A 15209-nucleotide genomic window follows, 5' to 3' on the forward strand; every position below is an offset into this window, starting at 1 on the left:
TATATATGAAAACCTGTTGACTGCAGTCTCCTTAAAGGTCCTACACATAGAGCATCCTGAAAAATGGAGACGTCCCTTTCTGAAACAAACACTAGCCTGGCCATCACCGCGATAAGAAAGACGTGATACTAAATATTCAGTGACGTTGCCATGTTAAATTGAATCCATGGCAACCATGTAGCTCATGGTTATCCTGGGCAGCTGAGGTCAGTGCCAGCCTACCCTGGGCATCCAGTGTGTCCCCCAGCAGCGCTCCTCCATCCTCCCCGATGAATAGCCGGGCCGCTGGCCGTGTCTCCAGCACAAGGCTCTGGGACCTCCTCCTGCTGATCTGCCTGTAAACTAAGAAGGCAATCAAGCCCAAACCGGCCGTGGCCCCGACAGCCAGCCCGACTAACCCGTTCCTCCCGAGCGGCACGCTCATGACTTTACACGATGCCCATTCCTACGCTGGTTCCGAACAAATAACCACTTTTACGTCATCAACGTAGACGCCTTGGAGTCAGAATAGCGCTTCAGAATCTGAGACTGCACACGCAAGACTGAGCGTGCGCAGCTTCACCTTCCTCGGAAGGAAAGCCTTAGCTGTGTGTGCCCAAGGCTCTATCGCTACAACCTGGACCACACAGTCAACATGCACCGCTGTGACGTTATTGAAACACAGCAGCCGTATGAGCCCACAGCAGGGGAAAGGAAAAGAACTTCCGGTGACACCTTACAAAATAAAGTGTGTTTGAGATGGAGGCCTACAAGAATACCTCTGAGTATGAATGATTGTGTCTAAATTCTCTCTTAAATTCTGTAACGGCACAGTCACATAATATTGTTGATCATTTAGGCATTTGAATATAAAAATACATCAATGACACAAAAGGCTTCCCAGCAACAGGAACCTTCAGGGAATGTTCCTGACATGGTTATGAAGGTGGGGCATTAGGGAAAAACATTCTCTGATAGTTATTTTGTTGAAACTTTACGCTACATATTTCACATAACACAGTAACTAAATAAAGGTCTGTTTCCGAGTTAGTAGTATAAAATGCTCATTCTCAGCATTTGTTTCATCGGAATGTTTTGATCTCCAGTTCAAATGATGTTGACATCCTAATTATATAACTGAACTAAAGGTGTAGGGCTGGATCAGGTGCCCCTGAATCCTCCTTTAGTTATGCTGCAATAGGTGTTGACTGCTGGGGGATTCCAATGATGCACTGGGTGTTTCTTCTTCACTCACTATGTGTTAATAGACCTCTCTACACTGAATCATACTTGTTATTAATCTCTGGCTCTCTTCCACTGCATGTCTTTCATCCTGTCTTCCTTCTCCCACCCCAACCGGTCGTGCCAGATGGCCGCCCCTCCCTGAGCCTGGTTCTGCTGAAAGGTTCTTCCTGATAAAAGGGAGTTTTTCTTTCCCAGTGTCGCCAAAGTGCTTGCTCATACGGCGTCATATGATTGTTGGTTTTTTCTCTGTATGTATTATTGTAAAGTCTACCTTACTATATAAGGCACCTTGAGGTATCTGTTTTTGTGATTTGGCCCTGTATAAATAAAATTGAATTGAAATTAAAATGTATATAGACTACACATTTCAGTTTCGTTTTTTTGTTTGAAAATGTTTCCTTTCAGTCTTTAGTAGCTGAGTAGTTTTTCTATATTAACACTTGTTGGGTGGGATGATAACTGAATGGTTTTTGTAGCTTGAATTGCGCAAGATTTGTTGAGCGCATAAATGAAGAAGTTCATAAAAGGAATTATTATGCAAACACAACACTTGTTGAAGGCATTCCACTGGCAAATATGAAGTCATCACAGTTTCAGTATTGAGTAATAAATATCCAGGCTGGTTAGGCAGACACATTTGACCAAACAGCAAACACAGGTACATAAGAGTTTTCTTTGTTTGTTTTGTATTTTTTTCCCCCCTGTACAGCACAACGGATGATTTCAAATCAAACAAGCAAGATGTGTGAAAAAGTGTGACTAGTTTAGGATAAAGTTATGATAGGGTCAAAATTAATGGAATGACTGCACGAAGAGCAGTTTGCTAGCCTGATGATCCCTGTTCCCTTGTTATTGTGTGATGAATTCATATAAAAGATCTGGAGTTGATTCCAAGAGCTGATCTTGCATTTCATAGTTTTTAACATGAACTCTTTAGGCCCAAAGAGTTGATGCAAGTGAAGGATGCTATAATTAAGCTGAAAAACTATAATAGCAAAAAAGCAACAAATTTACAATTGTGAAAATTCATATTAACATTAATAATTAACATCCTGAATTACAGTAGTCCAGCCAAGAATTAATAAATGCATGAACTAGTTTTTCAGCATCACTCTGAGACAGGGTATTTCTAATTTTAGAGATGTTACCCAAATGGAAGAAAGAATGTGCGTTGAAGGACATATCCTGGTCAAAAATGACTCCAAGGTGCCTCACAGTGTTACTGGAGGCCAAGGTAATGCCATCCAGAGTAAGAATCTGGTTAGATACCATATTTCTAAGATTTTCAGGGCCGAGTACAATAACATCAGTTTTATCTGAATTAAGAAGCAGAAAGTTAGCAGCCATCCAGGTCTTTATGTCTTTAAGACATTCCTGCAGTTTAACTAATTGGTGTGTGTTATCTGGCTTCATAGATAGATAGAGCTGGGTGTCATCAGCATAGCAGTAAAAATCTATGCTATGTCTTCTGATGATACTGCCTAAAGGAAGGATGTATAATGTAAACAGAATTGATCCTAGCACTGAACCCTGTGGAACTCCATAATTAACGTCAGTGTGTGAAGAGGACTCAACATTTACATGAACAAATTGGAGTCTATTAGATAGATATGATACAAACAACTGCAGTGCAGTACCTGTAATATGTACAGCATGCTCTAATCGCTCTAATAGAATATTATGGTCGACAGTATTGAACGCTGCACTGAGGTCTAGCAGGACTGAGATGAGTCCACTGTCAGAGGCCATAAGAAGATGATTTGTAACCTTCACTAAAGCTGTTCCTGTGCTGTGATGAGCTCTGACACCTGACTGAAACTCTTCAAATAAACCATTCCTCTGCAGATGATCTGTTAGCTGTTTGACTACTTCTTCAATGGTTTTTTATATGAAAGGAAGGTTAGAGATTGGCCTATAATTAGCTAAGAGATGGCTAGAGATGGCTTTTTAAGTAACAGTTTAACTACAGCCAGCTTGAAGGCCTGTGGTGCTTTGCTGATTATTAGAGAGAAGTTGATCATATTTAAGATTGGCAGGACTTCTTTGAGCAGTTTTGTAGGAATGGGGTCTAAAAGACACGTTGATGGTTTGGAGGAAGTAATTACTGAAGTTAACTCAGAAAGATCAATTGGAGAAAAAGAGTCTAAATGAATATCAATTCATGAAAGTAGCTGTAGATAATATTACATCTGTGAAATGATTATGAGTAATTTTTTCTCTAATGGTTAAAATTTTAGTTGTGAAGAAGTTCATGAAGTCATTACTAGTTAATGTTAAATGGTTGATTCAACAGTGCTCTGACTGTTTGTCAGCCTGGCTACAGTGCTGAAGAGAAACCTGGGGTCGTTCTTATTTTCTTCAATCAGTGATGAATAGTAAGATGTTCTGGCTTTGCGGAGGGCTTTCTTATAAAGCAACAAACTATTTCTCCAGGCTAAATGATGATCTTCTAAATTTGTGACATGTCATTTCCTCTCCAGCTTACAAGTTATCTGCTTTAAGCTATGTGTTTGAGAATTATACCACGGAGTCAGGAACTTCTGATTTGAAGCTGCATTTTTCACAGGAGCTACAGTATCCAGAGTCATACGTGGTGAGGAGGTAAAATTATTATTAACAAGATAATCGACCTCTGTTGGAGTAGCATTCAGGTAGCTGCTCTGCTCTGTGTTGGTACAGAGCATTGACGATGATAACAGTGGGTGGATTATATTCTTAAACTTAGTTACAGCGCTTTCAGAAAGACATCTACTGTGATAAAGTCTACTCTCCACTGCTGTGTAATCAATTATTGTAAATTTAAATGTAATCAGAAAATTATCCAACAAGAGTGGCTTCTCGGGAAACACTGTTAAATGTTCAGTTTCTATGCCATATGTTAAAAAAAGATCTAGAGTGTGATTAAAGTGGTGGGTGGGTTCTTTCACATTTTGAGAGAAACCAATTGAGTCTAATAACAGATTAAATGCTGTGTTGAGGCTGTCATTTTTAGCATCTACATGGATGTAGATGCTAAAAGGAAGAACAGACAGAAACTCTGTGTAAGGCCCAGGTGGACGATAGATGATAACAAATAAGACTGGCTTTTGAGTTTTACAGCTGGGGTAGACAAGACTAAGCATCGGGCTTTCAAACAAATTAAAAGTCTGTCTTGGGCTTTGGCTGATTAATAGGATGGTGTGGAAAATTGCTGCCACACCGCCCCCTCAGCCTGTGCTTCGAGGTTTCTGATAGTTAGAATGACTCGGGGGTGTTGATTCATTTAAACTAATATAATCATCCTGCTCTAACCAGGTTTCTGTAAAGCACAATAAATTGATTTGTTGATCAATTATTAAGTCATGTATTAACAGAGACTTGGAAGAGAGACACCTAATGTTTAATAATCCACATTTCACTGTTTTACTCTTTGGTGCAGAAAATATTGGAGAGCAGTGAGATCTAGCTATCACCTGATGGGGCAGAGACACCAAAACGGAGTATAGGGTTTCAGTATCATTGTAAGCCTGTCATCATGAACTATCAAGTCATGCAGAGCACACTGAGTTCACTATGCACAACACCAATTGGGTCCTACCCAGACAATACCATCTTTTTGGCATGCTTATTCCCTACACTGCTCTGGCTTAAATAAAAAAAAGTAAATGTTTAAATAAAACGTGGCTTAAACACTGGTGAAGAATCTCTGGAGCTAGAGAAGAGCGAAATGGCTCAAACCTGCCACACGACTTGCTCCAGCTGTAGCACACCTGGGAGAGTGAACTTAAACTGCTCCATGCTCTCCCTCTTCGAAGATGTTATGTGCATCCCAGACCTGTCAGACTCCACACACAGCATTCATATCTTTTCAGATGCTACAGAGAAAGCATATGGGTCCATAACATATATTATTCACTACATTACCCCTGACCCATTTTCATGTAATGCCAGTGCACTGCAGATTGGAGCTACAAGTTTAACTCTAACAGCAGATAACCACAAGCAAGGTGAACTATATCATTTCAGGAAAGTACAGAAAGACTGAAGTTTCTGTCCTCCTGTCATCGCTAGTACCAATACTACTTACCTTTACTTCTGTGTATGACCAAGAAACTCAGCTGACTGGAGTTGCACTTGGTGAAAAGGGGTGGGCAGGGGGAGGTTCCAGATCCCAAGCTGTTGAGGTAAGCTCAGTTATATCTAGCCAGTATTTCTCAGTCTCAATCACCAGCTCAGATCCCTTCCCTGCCAGCGATGGACAGATCAGAGGCACTTTAGATTCTTTACTTCTTCCACCAGATACGTGATGTCATACTCCATGCCTCCATCATCCTGTTTGTGGGAAGGGCATGGGCCTAGGATTCTATCACAGACCCAACAGTGGCTTTCCCTTTGAGCTGGAGTAGATGCACCAGCATCGGCTGCATAATGGCCTGGATCATTTTTTCCAAACCAATTTGAAGGCTGGCTGTAGCTCAGGAGATTTGGCAGGTCGTCCACTAATTGGAAGGTTGGCTGTTCTAGTCTGTATGCCAATGTATCCTTGGGCAAGTGTTCGTATAACATTGTAGCCCCAGGGTGACTGTGGCTACAATGTAGCTTGCCATCACCAGTGTGTGAATGTGTGTATGAATGGGTGGATGACTGGTTGTGTAAAGCGCTTTGGGGTCCATAGGGACTAGTAAAAGCGCTATACAAATACAGGCCATTTACCGTTTACAGGCCATTTAAATGGGTAAATGGGATAAAACATTTTGAGTACTCCAGTAGAGTAGAAAAGAACTAATCCACTTACCATTTACAATCCAAAGGTAGATTTGTCAACCGGAGGTTGGACCACAGGACCTCTGCCCCTGACCACCGCCCAACCCACAAAATAGACCAATCCCACTGCAATGTCTCCAGAAACTGCATAGTTGAATGGTGCTGTTTAGCTTGACCGTGTTAAACAAACACTGCCTATCATGAGACATGCAGTCAGACCAGTCAAGTGAGGAACACTGGAACTTGTTCTTACACAAAAGGAAACACTTGAGGCATTAGTGGCCTGCTCTATGGAGGTAAATAGTTTCAGTTCAAGCCTCAAAGTGATGAAAAATATAGTATCTGCTGATCCAGCTTTCACATTAGTATTTGTACATAATATGAGGAGGGATGGGAATGTTGTGCAACAAAAATTTAGAACCGGATGCTCTGAAGTTAATAGTTTTGTTATTTTGAGTGTCTGAATGATTTTTGTTTGTTTTTTGTCTATTTGAGGTCTTTTTATTGTGTGTCTTTTTGACTTTTCTCTTTGTGGTCATTTTTGTTTGGAGTTGTGTCTGTCTGAGTCTGACTGTCTCTGTCGGATCTATTTGCAGTCATTTTGTGTTGTTTGTGTCTCTTGCCATTATGAAACAAGAAACGTTAACTTCAAACACATATTTCTCACGGGCTTAGGTCTGTATATAATAACGACTTGCTTGTTGAGCAGAGTCGGTTGGTGGGCTTCACTTTTTGTCCGTCCTTCTCGGCGTTTCCTCCGCCCTCCTGGTTTATAAAAGAAGCGAGCAGCCCTCAGTCATTGGAGCTGATTCAGTCAGGTGGATTGGGGTGGCTGTGAGATGGCGGAAAGAGGCAGAGAGCAGCCGGGGTTAATCCGTCTTTGTTTTGCTGCCCCGCAGTAGAACTTCTCAGTGTCGAGTCCGGTTCGGAGACACACAGAGAATTCGCTTACGGCGCAAACATGTCCTGGAAACGAGCCAGGAGTGGAGAATCTCCGATAAGCCGACGCGCAAAAGGTAGGAGAGAGACCAGTGTCGCTCGGTGAGGGTGAGCCGGTCAGTGCTGCTCCCATGGAGCCACAGCACACAGACACCTCGCTGGGTTCATGACTGAAGCACTGATGAACTTTTTAGCCAACTTTTTGTGTGGAGCTGAGGAATTTGCTGGAGCGGTCAGATATTGTGGACTGTTGGAGTTTTCGGGTGTGAGCCAATAAAAATATTTTCTTCCCAACCCTTTCAGACGTCCCGGAGCCGCTGCAGGAGAGTGCTCCCTCCCCGACCCTGCCTGCGGATCATGTGCTCAGCTCCGGAGCGGTGTTATTCCCTGGTGGCTATTAACCCACATTTGTGTATCATGTGCCTGGTGTATTCATAAATGTTTGAAAGTGTGAGACCTAAGAGAGCTTGTGTGAAGGCTTTAGAACTCCTCCACTCCTGGTGATGCTCAGTCTTTTTAAATGTTTCATTTATTTTGGTAAAACTGGCAGCCACATGAAAATGTCCTTAACTCGGACCGGATGTCTAGGCCTCTTTCATTTTATTTTCCTTCTTCATCCCTAAAATTTGCACATAATGGGTTTATCTGGCTTTTTAGGTACTTTTGATCAACATGGTTGCCCTCTGGTTATGTTCCCAGTGGATGGGCAATACAAACTCTCCTCAGACCTCAGCAAAGCTGAAGTGGTGGACTTCATAAATTACTTTCAGTATCAGCACAAGTAGGTGGAATTCAACAAACACGTTTTTTTGCACTGTTTGTGTGTACAGTGATGTTTGGACTGTTTCTCTCTGACAGTAAGAAACTGGAAAAGCAGAGCATGGTGTCAGTCGTGGCTGATCTGAGGGATGTCTCACTCTCTACCATGAGTTTCATTGTCGAGACTCTACTGCTGCTTGAGGTATTGTTATGATGAAGTGGAGTGTGTGGCTACATTGTGAGACCTTTTCAAGATGATGGTTTACTTTTTTTAGACTGAAGTTCTATGCTGAAATGCTTTTAGACATGCTTTTATTACCCAGCAGGCTGCTGTTGAATTGTGATGAATATGAATTGTATTATTTACTTTTTTGTGAACAAAGTATAAACCCCAAAGTACTCTGAAGAATTTGAGTCCCAAATAATAATGAAATATTGTTTAGACGTCAGCTGTCTAACCTGTGGAAGGACAAAAATGTAGAAACCCAGAATGAAGGTTTTCATTTAGCGAGACATTTTTTACATTTATGTGTTCTTGCTGTTGGTTAGTTAAATTGGAGAAAATGTTGCATGAATCTAATGCCTGAAGAATTGAAGATGAGGCAAAGGGTTTCAGAGATGTTTGCGTTTACTTAACCAATGAAGCCATTTTAAAAACTGTGTGATTGAGTGCCGTATGAGCAACCATGTGTTTTCATTGAGGAAAGCAAAGAATAATTGTTGGTGCAAATTTTTATTTTTCTATTTTTATTTTTTTAGCTACAAAAGCGCACAGTCCACACTGTGTACATCCTTCAGCCCAAAAAAAAGGATCTTGAGAAGCTAATGCTGAAGCTGCTGGCTCCATCGAAGGATTATCCTGCTTCTTTCAAAGTGAGTATATCAAACTGTTATGCACAGACTTTGTTGAGATTTAATGTACGTGAGCAGTTCTGATCTCCTTTTATAAACATTTTGTAGAGGGTCCTTCTGAGAGAAATCCCAGAGCTCCAGAACTACATTGATCGAAGCCAGCTACCATGGTCACTGGGTGGATACCTCATGTACCGTCATCAGAGCTGGGTTGCCTTCATTAAGGTAGTGATGCTGCTTTCTGCGAGACCAGTTTCATTTAGAAAGTGTAGAAAAATCACTGTGAAGAGGATACAGAGGGTAAGGGCCTGTGGTCTTGATCACATATCTGTGGTGATATATGGGACAGAGGGAGTGGACTTTAACCAGATGGAAACAATCCCAGAGAGTAAGTGTGCCAGAGGAATGTGATGTGCAGTTGATGAGCCATACAATGAAGATATGAAGGAGTTGCTGTGAACAGCAGCATGCTGAGAAAGGGCACTACAGATGTGATATTTGCTTTGAGAATATTGATGGAGAAGTTCTGAAGGAGCTTCACTGTGTAATTGTGGATCTACACAAAGTATATGATAAGGTGCCAAGATGTGGTACTGTATTAGGAAGTTAGGAGTGTCAGAAGAGGAATGAAAATCAGATGATTAGAAACAAGTCCATCAGAGAGACAGCTGAGATGGTTTGGACATGTGCAGAGGAGGGATAGTGGGTAAATTATATAGAGGATGATGAAGATCGAACTGCCAAGCAGAAGGAAAAGAGGAAGACCTCAGAAGATTCATGGATGTAATGAGAGGGGTTGGGGTGACAGAAGACAATACTAGTGATAGAATAAAATTGATGCAGGTGACAATTGTGAGCCCAAAAGGGAGCAGCTGAAGGAAGAGAGAAACACCTGTATTAAAATGCTGCTGCTTCTCTGGGGAACAACTTGTCATGCACCAACTGTAGCAAAGGTAGCTACAAATATGGAATTTAACATGAGCTTTTCTACTTGTAATGTGTGCATCTATAAAGAGGTATGAGTAAGATAAAGAAATGAATGTCTGTCCTGCCTGTTAGATATATGACGATGTAGTCATGTTTCCTTTCCAAAGCTTTTGGTCATAGGATTAAGCTGGAAGAGCAGCTGAAAGTTCAGTGTTTAAGGATACTTTTTTTTTCTTTCTTTTTTTAATGGGTGATTATGTTGATGATTGTCTGCCCCAACCAACTTTAAGCCAACCATTCTAACTAATTTGTTATATTTGTTTAACACAACCGTTAGTCTGATAGCAAGACTTAAGAATCAGTCTTATGATTAATCGGGGGATTTGTGTGTATGTTGAAATGTTTCTGCTCAAGTGTGACGTGAGAAACAGTCTCTCTGGTAATCCACTAATAACTAACAATAGGTCAGAATCCATTGAATATTTATTGCGAGCATAGATGCAGAGATCTGTTTGAGCAGCCAGCACCTCTTATTGGTCACCACCATGAAGCTTGTGCAAATGCCTTGCATAATGAGCTGATCTTATTAGCCATTGAAAGGAGCCCTCTTTCCATTAATTATCCATTCAGTCATATTCAGCTGGGCCATGACTGTTAACTGTGGCACCTCTTTGCCTGTGGGGAAACCTATTTAGGATACTACTTGGGATACAATCCCCATAGACTGAATTGGGATTTGGTTAACTTAATCGACTGTTGACATAACTAAATCGGGAAAATGAGTAGCCTTAAACTCATGCTCACCTTAAAGCTGTCTAAAATAAACAGTAGTGAAGTCTCATATTGTGAAATCCTGGGTGCACAGATGTATTTTGATGATCTCTGACTCATGCTGCTTCCTGCAGGAGATCGATGCGTTTGTCCAGGAGTTTGTGTCTGTAGTCCAGCGGCTGCCTTCATGCATCTCTGCACTGCAGGCTCTGTCCAGGCTGCCACTGCCCACCACCGTCAGCGAGCTCCGGCAATTCTGCTTCGACACTGAAGCCAAGTTTCAGCAGCTCAGGAGGTTAGAATTGCCCCTTCTTGGTTATGATCTTATCAAGCAGCTGCAGTCTATAAAAGGGTGTGGCACTTTCTTGTCTGCAATATTTTTGTCAATCAAATATTCACTGAAATATAAACCTTATAGCAGCAGGACGGCAGAGGGGGATGTGCGCAGATGCTCGTTTGGTGTAACACTTGTTTTTCTTGTATTCATGGTATAATATTAGTACCATCAAGAGGAAAGAATGTGCTCTAATTGCTAATTCGGGCCCTATACTAGGAAACTCATTCAATGTGCTGTGGGTATCTTTCTGTTACGTGAAGCGACTTACTCTAACACTGTCGATCAGGACAAACTGTTTCAGAAAGCTGGTTATCAAGTTAACCCAGGGTTACCCCTGCACGTTCAGATGAAAGAGGTGGTGTTGGCAGCTTCTGACCAATCTAAGGGCGTTTCACAGGTAAACATTAAAGCCTACTGTTCCACATGTATGATGTGATCAGGGAGTTGGGGCTGGAGGAGCTACTGAGGAACTGTGAGAGCTTGGTGGGGAAGCTGCGTTGGCCTGACAGGGAGCCGTGCTTCCAGGATATGGCTGGAACTGCCCTCTTCACTCAGATGGCCTTTGATATGCTCCAGAACCACAGCAGGTACTGCAGGCAGCCAGATCTCTGTGTCAAGTCATGAAAATGGGTTCTTTATCTTAATCCACCAAAAAGTCCATACAGCAGTTTTGTAATGATCCCATTTCACATCAGCTAAAGCAAAATGCCAGTATGACTAAGGATTATCCAAGATTAATGTTTTTTGCTACTCTAAGAAACTGTATCGGACACTTTTAAGAGTTGATGTCGCTCACTGTGCCATTTAATTACAGGATAACTGCTGCTGTGGAAAAAGTGGAGTTGCTGTGGCAGCAGCTGTTTTCTAAAGCTCGTTTAAGGCTACGTGTGTTCCAGTTGCGTGATAATGCGCTGCAGGTGGGTCTAACAGCGAGTCCACATGTAATGGTTTCCTTTAAAAAAATTTTTTTAAACCTAGTGGTCTAAACCAAAACCTAAATGACCTGAGTCACTTTACTCGGGCTGTTTTGGTTTGAGCAGAGTGGGGAATGTTTGACCACAAAACTGAGTATCCACAGGACAAATGTGGCTTTGTACATCTGGATAACCTTAAAATATGAACTATTAAATCGTTTTCTGATTGTGAATTGTCAAGGGTGCGGTTCTCATCTTTAAAAATGGCCTTGGGCGTGTAGCTAAGTACAGAACTAGATAAAAGTACAGATAATAGTGTTAGTATAAACGGCTCAGTGTTTGTGGAAAACTACTTTGAGTGACCACTTGAAGAAAATTATCAGCTCCCCCAGTAACTGGGGAACAACAACCGATCCGCAAATAAAGGCAACCGGATGTTGGGTTTTCTTGACGCTTGCTTACAGGTTTCTGAGAAGATTGAAACTCTTCTTCGAGAGAAGATCCAGCCCTTCAAAGTAGAGATTGCCAAGGACCCTACAAAAGCTGTGATTCTGGTGTCTGAATTTGAAGCATCCATCCACACTCCTGCTATGGTATGGCTTTAGCTTGCATGTTATGAATCTTACCTTGCAACATAGATCGACCTCGATTAGATTACACCACGGTTTAGTTAAATCCTAGTTGTTTGTAACATTAGTGTTGCTAACTGTGTTACGGATGCTGTTAACTTATGCTTGAAGTAAAGGTTACCTCTCACCTACCAGGCACTTGTTCGCTGGGCTGAAGATGTAATCCAGGCTTCAGCAGAGATTCTCCCCTTGGACAGTCAGCCCACAGGGAGCTGGGCTGCAGATCTGGAGAGGCTGAAGGACAAACTTGACTCTGCCGTGAACTTGATTCTGCAAACCCTCAGAGCAGTTTCCAGCTACCATCGCTACTACAGCAAGGCAAGTTGTGGAAAACTTACAGACGCGGTAATACCAAGTGCTCGTAACTGTGGCATGAACATCAGCAGCGCATTTGATTCATTGGAAGAACTTTTGTTTTGGAACCTAAGCTAACCATCAACAGCTTTTTGTCTTGCTCTTGCGAGGTAATGCTCGCCACGTTAAACAAAACAACAAAAATACCTTTACTGACTGTAATCACTGACAGTAGTTTTTATTTCTTTCACTCCACATGTGCCAGACATCCTCTTTCAAATCACACTGACCTATCATCCAACTGGCTTACTAACATTTTTCCATCATCCTGTGCTGTCTAATTACAGCCGGTGTGCATTTTTAATTTCAAGGACAAATGCTTTTTAACTACTTAAAGATGATGTTGATCAAAAATTTGAGTCTAACTTTGTTATTGCCATACCTGGTTACTGTTGTCTAAAATAAATTGACCCCACCCCCAAGAATAGCAGAAATTATGCCGTTTACCTGTTTAGGCCAGCTGCTGGTACAGTCTGGTCCTTTGCCAGAACTTCCTCCAGGAGCTCCTGTCAGGTGTTCGTGAAGAGGCTTCCTCCATCCAGCTGCAGCAGAAGAACTGGGGGATGATGCCTGGGTGGAGATGGAGGCTGTCCACTTTTCTGAAGAACAATCCCCCTCCAGAAATGGAGGAGCTGCTCCATCTGTCTCATTTGGCAAATGCAATCCCAGATGATGAGATCCAGCAGATGGGGAAACAGATGTCTCAAAGGTGATGTGATTGATTCCATTTCAACTGTTGTGTACAAAGTCGTACCTTGAGTGCAAGCAAATAAGGTGTGCGTGCGCATCAATTATCAACGTTCTTGCAGTTTTGTGCAAAAGCAAATTTGTTGAAAAGTAGCAGCTTCCTGAGACATCAGACATGTCAACCACTGCCGTTACCAAATGTCATTTATGGGCTGTTAACAGGAAGCTTGGTCCTCTTCAGGAAAGCAGACTTGGTAAAAACTGAATATGTATAAGTATGTTGTCCTTTCATAAAAGATCATCCAGTGTGTACTCTTGTAGGAAGGGTAAGGAATGAAGCACTCAAGTGCAGCTCCTTATTTTGAGAATTTGACCTGCTATGATGCTATGAATCAACTTTATTTTTCAATAGTAATTTACTCAAACTTGAATGAAATATTCTAATTTGAGCTGCTGAATTTGTGATTTGCATGAGTTACAAGCCACAAGAGGTGTACCAGAGAGGAAATCAATTTCTATCAAAGTTTAACCTTTTAATTAAATGATGAGAAACAAACATTCATCCATTTGTTTAGTTTTTTATTTTTTTGTTGACACTTGAGTGACTTCTTGAAAGATGAAATGTCTTCACTTGGACTCAGAATCGCCAAAATGAGTCTTTGCTGGGTAAAATATCACATCTATAAGTTGTGTCTGTTGTGTGATCTATATTTTTATCTTCAGTTGAACAACTGATTCAGCAATCAAATGCAAGTTTGGCAGATGATGGCAATTTAAATGGTTTTACTCCAGTGTTGTTGTCGTCGTCTGTATTCATTGGTCCACTGGATTCTTTATTTATTCATGCGGTCACTGAATCATAGAATTTATTTTCTCCTTTAGCAGATGGAGTAATATTTAGAATAGATTTAATCAGCTGATCAGCATTTGTAGCTTATGGCTGCTCAATTAGTTTTGATCCCATCACCCATTCAACCCAAATATTCAGTATGTCAAATAACATTTGACAGTTTGGCTGAGCAGCCAGCCACACCAGTTTACCACATTAATTTTTTTTTTCTGGTGCCATTATTTCATTTTCTATTTATTTTTTTTATTCGCCAGGTGCTTGACACTGAGGAAACTTCTAAGCTCTTCAGGACCAGTGGCTGTCGAACAACTCCAGATGGCCCTACAGTGGCAGTATGAGTTACTGAGGGGCAACCATGTGAATCTCTTATCTGCTGATTCTACCACGTCAAAACCTGTGCCACACCATGTTTCAGAGTCAAACCTCGCTAAATGTAAAGGTGGTAAAGAAGTTGCCCATGTCTTTGGAACATCTCCCTTGTCCGGAGGTTCAGGGATGGTGTCAGCTACGGGCAAACCGTCCTCCCCGTTTGCTGCAACCAGAGACTTTGCAATACCTGCCTCAAGCCCGCCTCAAATCCATGAGATTATTTCCAGTGTTTCAGATTGTAGGGCTCACAGAGAGGAGCATGACTTGGGCTCTATAGGAAGCTCTCCTAAAGCTGATTTGCTGAATCAGTTTGAGATCAAAGTAAAGCACATAGCTGCTGTGTCCAGTAACCCTTGGCTTAGCTTGCCGGTAGAGGATTTGGAAAACTCTTACACTGTCAGCAGTACACAAAATCCAGCACCTCAAAAAGTTGATCACGATTCTTCAGATGAGCATGTCAGTGGCACCCAGGCTAGCAGGTCTCAAATTCAGCCTACACCGGAGGTTTTAAGGAGCACAGAACCCAAAGGATCACAGAGCAGGGACTGGATATTACATCCAGAACATCCTGAACTAAGTCCCATTTGCAGTGTTCTCTCCAGCACCGTTATTGAAGGAAGAGACAAGTCCATCTGTTCCACAGAGGGGGTTCCCACTCTACTCTGGGATTCTTATGACCTTCATGACCAAAATCAAGATGATGATGATGATGATGATGGGTAATTTGTTTGGCTTCAAATGTCAAAATGTCGATCAGTATGTTGCTTCTCCTACAGTGTGCTATTCTCAAAGAAATTTCAGCAGTGGCATTGAAATTTCAGTTGTTACAGATCCTACACGAGTAATCTTTTTTT

General features: G+C 41.7%; 2 protein-coding genes across 4 annotated transcripts in view; one reads left to right on the forward strand and one right to left on the reverse strand.

Moving 5' to 3' along the window:
* rmdn3 (regulator of microtubule dynamics 3) overlaps window positions 1-741 on the reverse strand; it is an 8562-nt gene extending 7821 nt beyond the window's left edge. For 2 of the 3 annotated variants that reach the window (XM_005747778.1, XM_005747776.1), the window contains exon 1: window positions 223-741. In XM_005747778.1, the coding sequence (XP_005747835.1) occupies window positions 223-424 (202 nt within the window). In that variant the 5' untranslated portion in view covers window positions 425-741. Of the gene's footprint in view, window positions 1-13; window positions 182-222 lie in introns of those variants that run through there. The other variant, XM_005747777.1, reaches the window with a different exon arrangement.
* A 6041-nt stretch (window positions 742-6782) lies between these two features.
* LOC102195354 (uncharacterized) overlaps window positions 6783-15209 on the forward strand; it is a 17816-nt gene continuing 9389 nt past the window's right edge. Inside the window, exons 1-13 of the mRNA XM_013914550.1 lie at window positions 6783-6983; window positions 7210-7296; window positions 7564-7687; window positions 7765-7867; window positions 8425-8538; window positions 8626-8742; window positions 10350-10510; window positions 10993-11139; window positions 11367-11469; window positions 11931-12059; window positions 12231-12413; window positions 12905-13158; window positions 14241-15074. Coding sequence (XP_013770004.1) covers window positions 6929-6983; window positions 7210-7296; window positions 7564-7687; window positions 7765-7867; window positions 8425-8538; window positions 8626-8742; window positions 10350-10510; window positions 10993-11139; window positions 11367-11469; window positions 11931-12059; window positions 12231-12413; window positions 12905-13158; window positions 14241-15074 — 2411 coding nt within the window. The 5' untranslated portion in view covers window positions 6783-6928. The remainder of the gene's footprint in view (window positions 6984-7209; window positions 7297-7563; window positions 7688-7764; window positions 7868-8424; window positions 8539-8625; window positions 8743-10349; window positions 10511-10992; window positions 11140-11366; window positions 11470-11930; window positions 12060-12230; window positions 12414-12904; window positions 13159-14240; window positions 15075-15209) is intronic.

Source organism: Pundamilia nyererei, unplaced genomic scaffold (assembly GCF_000239375.1).
Source record: "Pundamilia nyererei isolate P.nyererei 1_Seehausen unplaced genomic scaffold, PunNye1.0 scaffold00204, whole genome shotgun sequence".
In the NCBI taxonomy this organism is placed as follows: domain Eukaryota; kingdom Metazoa; phylum Chordata; class Actinopteri; order Cichliformes; family Cichlidae; genus Pundamilia; species Pundamilia nyererei.